General features: G+C 42.9%; 4 protein-coding genes across 5 annotated transcripts; 3 read left to right on the top strand and 1 right to left on the bottom strand.

The window, feature by feature from the left end:
• On the top strand, positions 1-1,960 carry LOC149391233 (Mitochondrial transcription termination factor family protein). Its single transcript, XM_089621308.1, has one exon. It carries the CDS (start codon positions 159-161, stop codon positions 1,662-1,664), a length of 1,506 nt encoding a protein of 501 aa, XP_089477434.1. The 5' UTR covers positions 1-158; the 3' UTR covers positions 1,665-1,960.
• A 152-nt stretch (positions 1,961-2,112) lies between these two features.
• On the bottom strand, positions 2,113-5,786 carry LOC149391232 (transducin family protein / WD-40 repeat family protein). The gene is made up of 11 exons (XM_089621119.1): positions 5,458-5,786; positions 5,329-5,367; positions 5,177-5,230; positions 4,791-4,910; positions 4,556-4,701; positions 4,321-4,468; positions 4,124-4,207; positions 3,562-3,677; positions 3,262-3,320; positions 2,823-2,913; positions 2,113-2,518 (listed from the first exon to the last, which is right to left on the bottom strand). Exons 1-11 carry the CDS (start codon positions 5,561-5,563, stop codon positions 2,291-2,293), a joined length of 1,191 nt encoding a protein of 396 aa, XP_089477245.1. The 5' UTR covers positions 5,564-5,786; the 3' UTR covers positions 2,113-2,290.
• Positions 5,787-8,862: 3,076 nt separating this feature from the next.
• Positions 8,863-11,976, top strand: LOC149391231 (Regulator of Vps4 activity in the MVB pathway protein). Of its 2 annotated transcripts, XM_089620578.1 has the most exons (6): positions 8,866-9,156; positions 9,555-9,687; positions 9,803-9,906; positions 10,384-10,555; positions 10,646-10,786; positions 10,893-11,976. In XM_089620578.1, the coding sequence occupies exons 1-6, from the start codon at positions 9,107-9,109 to the stop codon at positions 11,823-11,825; spliced, it is 1,533 nt and encodes a 510-aa protein (XP_089476704.1). In that variant the 5' UTR covers positions 8,866-9,106; the 3' UTR covers positions 11,826-11,976. The 2 variants fall into 2 exon arrangements, with proteins under 2 accessions (XP_089476702.1, XP_089476704.1); XM_089620576.1 differs by having other exon boundaries at positions 8,863-9,156; positions 10,384-10,786.
• A 361-nt stretch (positions 11,977-12,337) lies between these two features.
• Positions 12,338-13,324, top strand: ATPD (F-type H+-transporting ATPase subunit delta). Its single transcript, XM_089619248.1, has one exon. It carries the CDS (start codon positions 12,494-12,496, stop codon positions 13,217-13,219), a length of 726 nt encoding a protein of 241 aa, XP_089475374.1. The 5' UTR covers positions 12,338-12,493; the 3' UTR covers positions 13,220-13,324.
• The last annotated feature ends 29 nt before the right edge of the window (positions 13,325-13,353 follow it).

Below are 13,353 nucleotides of genomic sequence, written 5' to 3'. Positions count from 1 at the left end.
TCTCTCTCTGTCTCAGTCCCCGTTTCTCCATTGCAGCGCTTCGAAGCTCTCTCTACTCCGCTTCGGCTCGTCCCTAACAACCCCCAAGACCACCGATTCAGGTAACTCAACTCTGTCTCTGTCTCTCTCTCTACGCTCTTCATCGCACGGCCTCAATCATGGCCACCACACTTCTCAGAGCGAGAAGACTAAGTATCACCAAAACCCCAAAACAAGTGATAACACTACTCCACAACCATCTATTCCCTCCGACCCTAGAAAAAGCCTCCCAATCCCGAGGCTTAGCGTCCCTGGCCAAATACCCGGAGTTCGAAATGCCGTCCGTGACGTGGGGCGTGGTCCAGGGCCGCAAGGAGAAGCTGGTCTCTCGAGTCATAATCTGCGACTACCTGAAGAGCCTCGGCATAGTCACCGACGAGCTCGAGGACCTCGAAATCCCCTCCACCGTGGAGGTGATGAGGGAGAGAGTGGAGTTCCTCCAGAGGCTCGGCCTCACCATCGACGACATGAACTCGTACCCGCTCATGCTCGCCTGCAGCGTCCGGAAGAACATCATCCCCGTCCTCGGATTCCTCGAGAAAGTCGGAATCCAGAGGCAAAACCTCGGCAACTTCGTCAAATCATACCCTCAGGTCCTCCACGCCAGCGTGGTCGTCGAGCTCATCCCCGTCGTAAGACACCTCTGCGGCCTCGACGTCGAGAAGATCGACATCGCCTTCGTCCTCACCAAGTACCCCGAGCTTCTCGGGTTCAAGCTCGAGGGAACCATGAGCACCTCGGTCGCGTACTTAGTCAGCATCGGCGTCCAGAAGCGGGATATCGGCCCCATGGTGACCCAGTACCCGTTCCTCCTCGGGATGAGGGTCGGGACCGTCATCAAGCCCCTCGTCGATTATCTCGTCTCGCTCGGCCTCCCCAAGAAGATCGTCGCGAGGATGTTCGAGAAACGGCCGTACGTCGTCGGGTACGACCTCGAACAGACGGTCAAACCCAACGTCGAGTGTTTGACCGCGTTCGGGGTCAGCAGAGAAGCTCTCCCGCGGCTCGTGGCTCAGTACCCGCAGATCCTCGGGATGACTCTGAAGCCGAAGCTCGCGGCCCGGCAGTACTTTTTCAACCTGAAGCTGAAGATGGACCCGGACAGGTTCGCGAGGGTGCTCGAGAAGATGCCGCAGATCACGGTGCTGAGTCAGCTCGTGGTCCAGAGGCCGATAGATTTCTTGCTCGGGCGCGGGATCGCGGTCGATGACGTGGCGGAGATGGTGGTGAGGTGTCCCCAGCTGATCGCGCTGAGGTGCGACCGGATGAAGAACGCGTTCTACTACTTCAAGAGCGAGATGGGGCGGCCGATCAAGGAGCTCGTCGAGTTTCCCGAGTATTTCACGTACAGCCTCGAGGCCAGGATCAAGCCCAGGTTCGTCCAGCTCCGGCTCAAGGGGGTGCGATTCTCGCTCGACGGGTTTCTGAACTGCAGCGATCAGCGGTTCGAGGAGAGGCTCGAGGCCGGCCGGGTCGAGTCGGAGGAGCCGGGGCCCGCGTTCTCGATGGGCGGGAAGTTGGAGATGCACAGCAGCGAAGCTGTGTCCAAGCACGACGACGATGGTGACGATGAAGCTGAAGATGGGACGAGCGATGTGCTTTACAGAAGAACTGTCAGGCTTTAGCTCGTACTCGTATAGATAGTTGGAGAGAAACGAGATTCAGTTTTGATCCTCTTTGTCATGCCTGTAATGCTTTGTCTCAGTGCAGTCATTGATTGATTTTGTTTCTTGTATTGTATTGTTGGGAACCCATTTAATAGATGAAAAAAAAAAAAAAAACACAAAAATGCTTGTAAAAAGTTAGCTTTGATACTACAACGTATAAAACTCTCAACTCTCTGTTCTCTAGTCATTTTTATGACCGAAGGAACGCTGTTTTGGATTTTAGACCAAAGAAATTTATTGAAATTTTCCCTTTCTGGTGCAGACTTTTTCATTACTCAAAACGCAGCAGACTTTAAGCATGGGCTATTATGACTATATGTCGTTATTTTTTTTTATTTTTATGCTTTTATGGCACTATATGTCGTTATTTACAGCTTGATTTTTGCTACATAAAAAAAAAATAATAAATAAAAACTGAGTAAACCAATAGCTTGTGATCCAAAATTCAAATTTAAAGCCTAATCATTATACTGCAGCATACAGACACTTCCCAAACAAATCTTCAGAGGGGGAAAAAAAGAGAGAATAATATTACATGAGATACGCGATGATTGAAAATAAATTAAAAATTGTAGGAAGTAGCTTTATTTAAAGTCGGCAACCTCAAAAACCCGAGCAGTTCCGTCGAGAGACGCTGACACAAGGTAATCTCCGTTGGCAGAGAGAGAGATAGATTGAATACCATCAGAGTGGCCTGTGAAGGTTCTTACACAGTCGCCGGAGAGAGAGTCCCAAATCCTCACTTTTCTATCGATTGAACCTGTCGCCACGAATCTTGTATTGCCAAGCCATGTCAAGCAACTCACAGTGTCCTGGATAATATGATGTCGTCAAAATCACGTATTCATCCAGTCAAAAGGAAAATAGATGGAAAAATATAAGGGAAAATGTATAGTTAACAAGGGAATTCAATTTTCTATAAAATTGGATGAAAAACGAAATTCTTGCGAATTTTTAAATGTGGGGCCAGCTTTAGTGTATATTTTCTCATTTTCCTCTCATTTCCCATAACTTCCAAACACGATACAAATTTTGATTTTCCCACTTATTTTTTCTTCTTTTTCCTCACACTTTTCGGGTTCCAAATGGAGCCTTAGATTTCGGAAGTTTACAAACCTCGTGCTCGCCGATGCAGCGAGGCGCTGAATGTTGCAAATCCCATATGATAAGCTTATTGTCCATGCTTCCCGTGGCCGCCCAAGGGTTACTGAACATTATTTTAGATAGAAAAACTATTATTAGAAGACTGTTAACAAAGATTTATGCAGTTCAATAAAGATACCATTCCCAAACTAAAAGCAAAAATTTGAGACCGAATTCTTAAGAGTCGTTTGTTTCATCGATATAACCCAAAATTAAACAGGATAGCCTCAACCTTCCACAGCCATTCCCCGTCTTTAAAAGCATCTCAATCTATTACATGGTATCACATCATATATTTTATGCATGTCGATAATATGCCAACGCGAGAAACTCAACTTATCATCTTCGCGTAGTTCTCATAGTTTTACTTGTACTAAATCTAGTTTCTTAGCTTGGTTGATTCGGAAGTTACCTTGTTGAGAGTCCAATGCACTCAACTGAATCTTCATGAGAAATCAGCGAACTAACAACCTGCCATAGATAGAGAAGTTATGTTCTTTCTTGGTTCTGTTTTATTCCACTGTGAATGGATATCAGCATTATTTTTCCTTCTTTGCTGTCAAATCCTTCACAGATTTGGGGCTCCATACAACCAAATAATAATTTCAAACAAGGTTCACATAATTTGCATACTACATTTCTCAGCATATAGGAGTTGTGCATTTTTAAACATTTATGATAAAAATTAATGATAGACCGAATACAGTAGTACCTTTCCAGTTGATATGTTAACAATGTGGACAGAACTATCCATTGAACCAGTGAGAGCAAGAGATGAATCCGAGGTTATTGCTAAACATGTCAATTCCTTTGTATGAAATGGGTGACCTTGAGAAAAATAAGAAACATATACAGAAAAATCAACACAGTTTATTAGCCAAGTGAAAGGAATATTATAGCAGCACCGAAAGTAATTTGCTTGTACTTAGAGCCCATGTTTAGTTACCGAGCCCCTGCTGAGTATAATTTCTAACTAGAAACTAACTAACGTGTTTTTCGAAGAAAAAAAATATATGGAAAAGCAGACAAACAAAGGTATAGGAAAGATTTTATTGAAGATAACTTGCCAAGCTTTTAAAGAATATCCATATCCTTATTCGTGAAAGCCAGATCATATTAGAGAACAAAGAAACAAGAAGAAAAATAAGAAATGAAAAAAAAAGCACAAATCAAGTAAGTGATGATATACGTATATATACATACATATTCGGCTACTTAATATAGAAAACATAAACCAACTAAGACAATGTTTAGCATAAACTTTGACTACATACCTTTGACAACATGGATGTTTTCACCGGTTTTGGGATTCCATACCCTTAAAGTGGCATCCTTAGAGCCAGTACATATTAATTTCCCTTGAGAAAAAAAAAAGCAAAACAAAACAAAACAAAAACGGCACTCAGATAAATAATATATAAATTTGCGAGATTTTTTTAAATAAATATAATAATCAGGAGCTACGGCATACCGTCTGGAGTAAAGTCACCACACGTCACGCTGTCACCGTGTCCGGAGAATATATGGTACATAGTACCTTTGTCGGCGTTCCACAACCACACACTAGAGTCTTCTGAACCCGCCAGCACAGCATGTCCTCTCGGATGCCACCGGATCCACTGAAAAAGTTTCCCTCAAAAGAGTCAATTTCAATGAAATACACAAAAATATCGATGAAAATCTATATTATAATGAGCCCATCTCACTTCGATTCCTCCTCCGGGACCATCGAGTGTGCATTTCAGCTTTTCAGACGAAACGTCCCAGATTTGGACTGTCCCGTCCAGGCCTCCACATCCCAGCATCTGACCATCGAAACTATAGGCCAAACTAGATACTGAATCTGTGAAATCTGCATTTGCAAAAGAATATTCAGATCTAAAAAAAATAAAAAATAAATAACAGACGTTGAAGACCTATGTAATCCCTATGGTAATGTACCTTGAATCTGAAGAGCCCAATCTCCTCTGCCAATCTTCCAAAGAAAAGCTTTGTCGTCTCCACCGCCAGTGGCCACTAATGAAGGGTCGGTTGGGCTGCAAGCAACAGCGTAAACCTCGTCTGTAAAGAGAGACAGAATATTATTGATAATTTTCGATTGATTAAATAGAAAGAGCCGGAATACATTTGGTGGTGCGTTTTCATTGTTTCGTTTAACGCACCAAATCGTTGAAGCTGAATCGAGCACAAGAAAAAATCTTGCTTTGATTTCATACATGACAGTGATTTCCAATATTTAATGCTCATAGAATAAATACTTTTATCGATTCGAAAATCGTTGTGCAACCAATTAACATGATAAAAGACACCACAGAAACAATCATTACCTGTGTGGCCAGTGAAGGTATGAAGGGAATCGTCACTCCGATCCAAATCCTCATCTGAACAAAAGAAGAAGTTAAAAGGCCAGAAGCGTTTTTTTTTTTTAAAAGTATACCCTAATTCCAAAATAATCAAACTTAAAAAATATTGAAATTACCCTCAGAAGCTTCTCCATCATCGTCTACATCAGGAAGGACTGCATCACGGAAGACGGCATATAATTAATTACCATCCTAAAACTATATATATATATTGCTTATCTATATAAATACTCAAAAGAATCGACCTTCGTCGTCGACGGTGAGTTCGTGGACGATGTCGGAGTCGTCGAGGAACACGTCGCCTCGATCTTGGTCGTCTTCGTCGTCTGAATGGTGCGATGAATTATTCATTCTGGTTTGTTCTGTTCAAGCGAGGTTTATCAAGGGTTTATAGCTAGCTAGTCCTGCAGTTATATATAGGCGTAGAGGTATAGATATATAGTAAACAAAGCAAAATGAAGTTGCAGTTGTTTCTGTAATCTGTATTCTGTACGACTTTCGCGGCGGTGAGAGACCGAGGAAGGGTTGGAACAGAACAGACTTCGTGGATTTTTTATGTTATTATTTGGGGGAATTTTTGTACGAAGTAATTAATTTAAATTAACTTTTTAGTAAAATGGACAAAGTTTTATATTGTTTTTGTGGATTTTTTAGCTCCCAAACCCAATTTATGTCCATTAATTTTTTTTTAAGTAAACGTGGCCGGCACCACGGAGAAAATACATTAAAAACCCTCAGTGGTTACATTACGGCTCTTTGATCGCATAAAACTTCGCTCATAGCACACGGCGGGACAAGCCCCAACCAATGAACATCCGAGTCAACATGAAAAGCAAAACGAGCCAAATTATGGGCCACTACATTACACGAACGCGGAATGTGAATTACATCAAAAACAAAAAAAATATAAACTACAAACCTTGATTTAATGTATGATTGTGCCCAATTCCGTCATGGGGACGTGACCCTCCTTGAGAACCCGGACCACCTCAAGGCAGTCGGATTGCACCACCACCCGATTCAGCCGGAGATCCTTAGCCGTGAGCAGCCCCCGGAGGATAGCCGAGGCTTCCGCGAGCGCAGGGGAGAAGCCGTGGTGGTCACACGAGATAGCCGAGGAGATGACGAAACCCCGATGGTCCCGAAGAACACAACCAGCCCCAAAACACCCCGGAGTAGTATCCAAGGCCGCATCCACACTAATAGCAGTGATCCCCGATGCCGCCGGTGGCCACGTCGGCCGTTCGTTGCTGCTTTTAACCGGGGCGGGGACGGCATTAGCTTTTTTATAGTTGTCTAGAAAATCACCGGTCCACTCCACTAGCGCCGTAGGACACCATTTCTTATTGCCAGTAGACACTTGATTCCTATGATTCCATATTTCCCAAGTCAAGACAACAAAGAAATCAAAGTTACGTACCTTCAAAGCATCCATGACGTTGATAAAGATGCTCGTGGCGTCCATCCCCCGGATATTTTTGATCAAATCCCCAAAGCCGGCGATTTTCCACACTTTACGGGTCCATCGACAGTCCCAAATTGCATGTGTAACCGTTTCCGGTCCCTCCAAGCAAAGAGGTCAGCAAGAGTCCTCCGAGATTCTTCGCCGCTCGAGCTTCGACTTGACCGGAATTCAACCTTTGCACACTCTCCACACAAAGAGTTTTCGTTTTCGAAGGAATTGAGAGTTTCCAAAGGTAAGACCACCATGTAGAAGAAGCCGACGACAACGAGGGGCCAGCCATCGGCGAGGCGGTCATAGCCATCCAATATCCACTTCGAACCGAGTACTCCCCGTCCTTGGAATAATGCCAACGAATTCCATCGACAATCCCAACACGACTCGCCGGGATGCTAAGGATAGCGTTGGCATCCTCCTCTCCAAACATAGCTCGGACCAAGGCTTCATTCCACCTCCCATCATAGCATTTAAGTTCCGCAACCCTCATGTCTTCCGGGATGAACGGGGTATCCACCAGGGAAAATCGGTGAGAATGGGGAATCCATCTATCGTTAGCAGCAAAGACCGATTCACCATCTCCAACTTTCCATCTCGAGCCCATCTCTAAGATCTTCTTACCCCAAATCATGCTACGCCACAAAGAAGAACCAGTAGAACCGCACGAGGCTTTGAAAAGATCACCATCCGGGAAATAGCTCTCTCTAAAAACACGCTCAACAAGGCTGCCGGGTCTTCTTAGGAGTCTCCAAACGTTCCATTAATTATTTTCAAAACTGTATATTTTAATCTTCACCATAATTTCTTAATTTTTAGATTTTTAGTCTTTATTTTCGTGTTCATTTGTGAACCACATTTTTAAGAATTTCAAATAATTAAACCAGATGTTCAAAATTATAATTAATAGTTTTTTTTTTTTTTTTTTTTTTTTTTTGTAACTAAGTTGTTTGAATTATTTCATTTTGAAAAGGGAAAAAATGGCACGTGATTTTAATTAATTTCGAAAGAGTTTGGCTGATGGGGTCAATGGAGAGAGGGTTTGGTAGAGGAAAGGGTGGGGGTTTGGGCCTGAAGAAGAAGTTAGAGGAAAGAAGAAGATGAGCAGTCGGTACGGCGACGTCCACGTCAGCGCAGCAGAGAAGATCGGGCAATTGCAGTTCGAAGTTCAAAACATCTCGTACATTCTTTTGAAGCTCTACGTCGGCTGTTGTCGGAGTTGGAAAAGAGAAAGAAGACCGGACGGTTTGTTGAAGTTTTGTTGAGGGATTGTATATATTGACTAAAGTATATGGCGTTTGATTAAGAGATTGAAACCATAGAGTATTTAGTAGAAGAGGAGAGTGATGGTTTTGATGGAGATGAAACAATATTCTTTAAATTTCTTCTTTTTTAATTATTTAATTATAAAATGTTTAATTAATGCTTAATTAATTTTTTTTAAAAAAAATATAAGAGCGTTTTTTAATCTAAGTCGTATACATATATTTTCATCCAACACTAACAATCCAATAATAACAGTGCAAGTATATACGATGCAACAAAAAGTAAGTATTAAATATTTTTGCCGTAAAAAAAATCTAAGTATTTAAGTGTATCAAAACGAAAATTAGGTATATTTGTCTCTACTACTTTCTTTTTTTTTTAACTTTATTTATGAGTTTTTTTTTTCATTAAATCGGTGGATGTAGTCTCTTGACTTATGAGTGAATTTTCTTTTTAAAAAATAGTATGATTTTTATTTCATAAAATAAACAAGCTATGATTTGCTTTTTTCAGGTCTATGATCTTTTTTTTTTTGTTGGCTCGCAATTTTTCAGGTCTATTTACTGCAATTTGAACGCAATGACAATTATTTTTCAAGGTGAACTTCTCACTTCTAAAAAGGCATTAATAAGGATATTTGGACACGTTTGTCTCTTTTTTGGTAAGTGGTAGACTTTTACGTATTATTTTATATTTATTTATTATTTTTTAAATAATATTTTATATTATTAATAAACAAATATATTTTGAATAATGAAAGATGTACAATAGAATATCTCAATAATAATAATAATGATGAGCAACTATTAGGCATCGCTATATAATCAAGGGAAGAAGTGAATAAAATGGAGAAATAAACAAAAATCGTAACAATTCTTCTTAGCTAAGAAAAGTATCTACAAAGTTCTAAAATAAATAAATTAAAACTTCAAACGACGGTCATCTTGATGTCATACGTGAGCGTGTTTATGTCGCGTGGGTTCATTAGACAAATTAGAGCAGGCAGTGCGTGATTAAGAAGGAACAGATATATCTAATCCACTCTCCATCTCTCTCTCTCTCAGAATAATAGACACAGAGATCTTTGGGTTTCGCTACACGAAGAAGAAAAGGAGAACGGAGATTTCCCTCGGGCTCCGATTGAATTTCGCGTATTTTGATCTTCATCGATTATGTCTATGCTCGATTCTTTCTTCAACAAGGGCTTCAGAGCTGCAAAATGGTACGAAATTATACCGCTCTTTTGTTATCTTTTTTACTTCACAATCTTAGTTTGAGATCGAAATTGGATGATCGAATCTAGTAGTACATCGGAGAGAGCCTTACTCGTTTCGTAATGTTAATAACCCCTGATTCTTCAAATATATGTAGCTCGCTCACGAATGATCACTTTTCTACTCAATTTTTTTTCCCAGGGATTTCGCTAGAGTGATCACTAGCTGTATTAATAGATTAGGCATGCGTGTTGATTGATTATCTAATATAATGCGTAAATTATCTGTAACCACTGGTGTTGTTCCTCTCTTTGCTTGTTAGTTACTTTTCAGGTTTCGATTTAATGATGCAAATCGTGCTCACTCACTGTTGTTAATTGGGATTTTGGGTTTGTGTTCTTCGCAGCAAAACTCTGTTGAAATTGACTATTCCTCGGATAAAACTGCTGAGGAACAGGAGGGAGAATCAGCTAAAGCAGATGCGCCGAGATATCGCCAAGCTTCTTGAGACCGGTCAAGAAGCTACAGCTCGGATTCGGGTACGGTCTTGTTCGATCGGAAGCTTTATCGTCTTTTTGTGAAACCGTTCATAAGAATACTGCATTTCCCTTTAGTCTTACTTCTGTTTATTATTATATTTGGACCCCTTTGTAGGTCGAGCATATAATTAGAGAAGAGAATATGATGGCGGCGCAGGAGATTCTTGAGCTCTTCTGCGAGCTCGTTGCTGTCAGGCTTCCAATCATCGAGACACAAAGGTTTTTCTTTTCTCTCACACCTCCTAATTACTTCACATTGCTTTTTATTTATTTATTATTATTATGCTTTGAGTTGTGTTTCAAATGTTATTGAGTGATATGTGTAAGTCGAGTCATTTATGCTTTACTATTGATTCCATAGCTTGCTAACAGAGATGTCATGTTTGAGTTATCATGTCAGTCTTTTATCCATAGGTTGATAGTTTGATTAAAGTATACATGAATATTAAATATCAAGTATATATACACCCCGACGAAACCTGGAATAGTTCTCGTTGTCAATGCACATATCGTTTCTTAGGTTTTGGAGCTCGATTTAGTTCTATGAAAAATTAGTGAGGCATCGTAATTTGAATTAACTGTATTATAACCTGTACTTCCTTTAGTGGAAAAAGATTCAGTTGCAGTAGTGATTTCATTGCTTGATAGTTGATAATCATTCTGGGTATCTGTTTTTTTTTTTTTTTTTTAATTTAGGGAATGCCCTCTGGACTTAAAGGAAGCCATTTCTAGTCTGTGTTTTGCGGCACCAAGATGTGCCGATCTGCCAGAGTTGTTGCAGGTTCAGATGTCATTTGCCGGTAAATACGGAAGGGAATTCGTAGCAGCCGCAACTGAGCTCATGCCCGACTGTGGTGTCAATCGCCAGGTTTTGCAGAGCTTTTCATTGGACATCATTTTTTTTTCTGCTATCGATTGTTTTTTTCTTTTCGATCCTAAGACCATGACACAAATGCAGTTGATAGAATTGCTGTCGATCCGCGCCCCTTCAGCAGAAAAGAAGCTGAAGCTTCTCAAACAAATTGCCGAAGAACACGATTTGGATTGGGACCCCGTTGATTCTGAAACCGAGCTTTTCAAGTCACACGATGATTTGCTGGTAAAAAAGATTTCATCTTTTACTCTCTTAAAGGCCTTAAATTTGAACTATTTCCATGGGTTGTCCTTTTCTGTCACTAATCTTCCCATATGATCTTGATCAATAGAATGGTCCGAATCAGTTTGCGAGTGGGACTAAATTTCCACTACCCGAAGAGAAAAAACACGAGGATGCATCTCAGGCCGACCCTAATCAGGCCCACAAAGAGCAAGATGACTCCGATGGTGACTTGGATTTAGACTTCCCTGATGTACCTACGGTATCGGTTCGGCCGGGCCAAAAAACCGTTGCATCAGCGCCACACCCTGAAATCGACCCCGACTTGCTGAACCATCTCAGAGCCGTCGGTGACCAGCCCGAAGAAGAGCCAAAAGCTACGGGAGAGAAACAGTTTGTGCCGTTCATCTCTGCCCCTTCGCTGTCGTCGTCATCGTTCTCCGCCAGAGAAGAAACCCCGGCTTCACCGCCTCTGTCGCCGGAGGATTCGAGGACGAAAAGTGAGGCTGTCGATATCGTAGATTTGAGGGACGTAATGGCGGCGGCCCATGCCGCCGCAGAGTCCGCCGAGCGAGCGGCCGCAGCGGCTCGCTCAGCCGCCAGTCTCGCCCACCTCAGAATCAACGAGCTCACCAACAGAAATCCCGACCAAGTCTCCAAAACCGAAACCGGTGGCGGCGGTGCTGCCGAGAACCCGTTTAACGGAAGCGGTGCTGCCGAGAATCCATTCACCAGCAGCGGCGGTGGAAGTCCTGAGAGATCGGTGGCTTCGCCGGTGAATCCTCGTTTCGACAGCCGCGACTCTTTTGATGAGCCTCGCGAGGGTTTGTTTGGATCGGAAGAGGTGTCGAATCTGCCGCCGAATCACTCATACAAACCGGATTTCGACAGAGGCTCGGATGATCGCCAGCCTCAGAGACTGCCGTCGATGGACGATGAGCCGTACTCCTCGTACCCGAACTTGTTCAGGTCACAGAGCTCTAACCTCGAATCGCCCTTGCACTCTTTCAAAGACAATTCACGTTCTCCACATGATCGCTAAGTCTTGCCTACGTTTCCTTCCATATGATATGAGTTACAAATGTTCGAGTCTGTTTTTCTGGCCTCCGTGTTGGACGGATTTTTTTTATTACAACATACAAATGATAAACTTTGCCTTGCCTTATATTATATGACGATGATGGCGTTTTTCATTTTGTGTAAAGTAATATTTCAATTGAGTGAGATATTTAAAAAAAAATAAAAAATCCAAGAAAAATTGAGTGTGAATTGATTTGGCGTTGTGTAAAATTAAACTCTCGAGCGATATCGCTAGCACTACTAACTGACGTCTTTCCTTTCCATGGTATATATACATATATCGCACTGGACCAGGGCTATTAGCCTATTAGTAGTTCTTCAGTTCTTCTTGAATGGCAAATTGCAATCGGCAAGTTGTACATAACTACATATACATAGATATCATAGAGTACACAAGGGGGTGGGACCCACAAGTAATTTAAATCCATCGAATGAGAGAAAGACACGTGTGAAAGGCGTTTATCCCGTAAGAGCAACCAGTGGATATCATTCTCTCAATCACACACACAGAGGATAGCCTTACTTGACTCATTCCCTGTGTAGAGTAAAATCCACCTATCATCCACACACACAGTCACAGACTCTCTATCTCTCTCTCTACTCTACTCTACTCAAACTCAAGAGACAGAAATGGGTTCTCTGCAACAAGCCGCCACAGTGCCGTCGTCGTCGTTCCGGTCAATCCCGTCCGCGCGGAGCCTCTCCTTCACCGGCTCCGCGGCGTTCCCCAATCTCCGGCGAGCCGCGATCGTGCCCTCTCTCACCCTTCGCCGCGGCGGAGGGGCCCGCATGTCCGGCACGGTGGCCGCCACGTACGCGCAGGCCCTGGCCGACGTGGCGAACTCCGCCGGCACACTGGAGGCGACGGTGGCGGACATCGAGAAGGTGGAAAAGCTGTTCACGGACGAGCAGGTGTTCAAGTACATCATGAACCCAGTGGTCGGAGAAGAGAAGAAGCGCGCTCTGGTGAACGAGATCGCCGCCGACGCCGGAATCTCCCCGACCACGGCCAACTTCCTCAACATCCTTGTGGACTCCAAGAGGATCGACCTCATCAAGGAGGTGGTGAAGGAGTTCGACATCGTCTACAACCGCTACACCGAGACCGAGCTCGCCCTCGTCACCTCTGTCGTGGCTCTCGAGCCCCAGCACCTCTCCCAGATCGCCAAGCAGGTCCAGAAGCTCACCGGAGCCAAGAATGTCCGCATCAAGACCGCCATCGATCCCACCCTCGTCGCCGGATTCACAGTCAGGTACGGAAGCTCCTTCTCCAAGCTCATCGACATGAGCGTCAAGAGGCAGTTGGAGGAGATCGCCAGCCAGCTCGAGATCGGCGACATCACCTTGGCCGCATAAACTAATCTCCGCTTTTTTTCCTTTACCATTCATTTACTACATTGATTGTACCAAGAAAAGACAACAAGACTCTTCTTATGTGAGGAATATAATCATATTCATATATATATTTATCTTCTCCGTTGCCATTCCAA

The sequence above is a fragment of the Urtica dioica genome, chromosome 7 (assembly GCF_054948205.1).
Source record: "Urtica dioica subsp. dioica isolate 48M chromosome 7, U.dioica_male_clone48M_v1_H2, whole genome shotgun sequence".
NCBI classification, from domain to species: Eukaryota; Viridiplantae; Streptophyta; class Magnoliopsida; order Rosales; family Urticaceae; genus Urtica; species Urtica dioica.
Note: the sequence above shows the minus strand (reverse complement) of the source record. Positions and strands in the feature narration are given on the sequence as shown.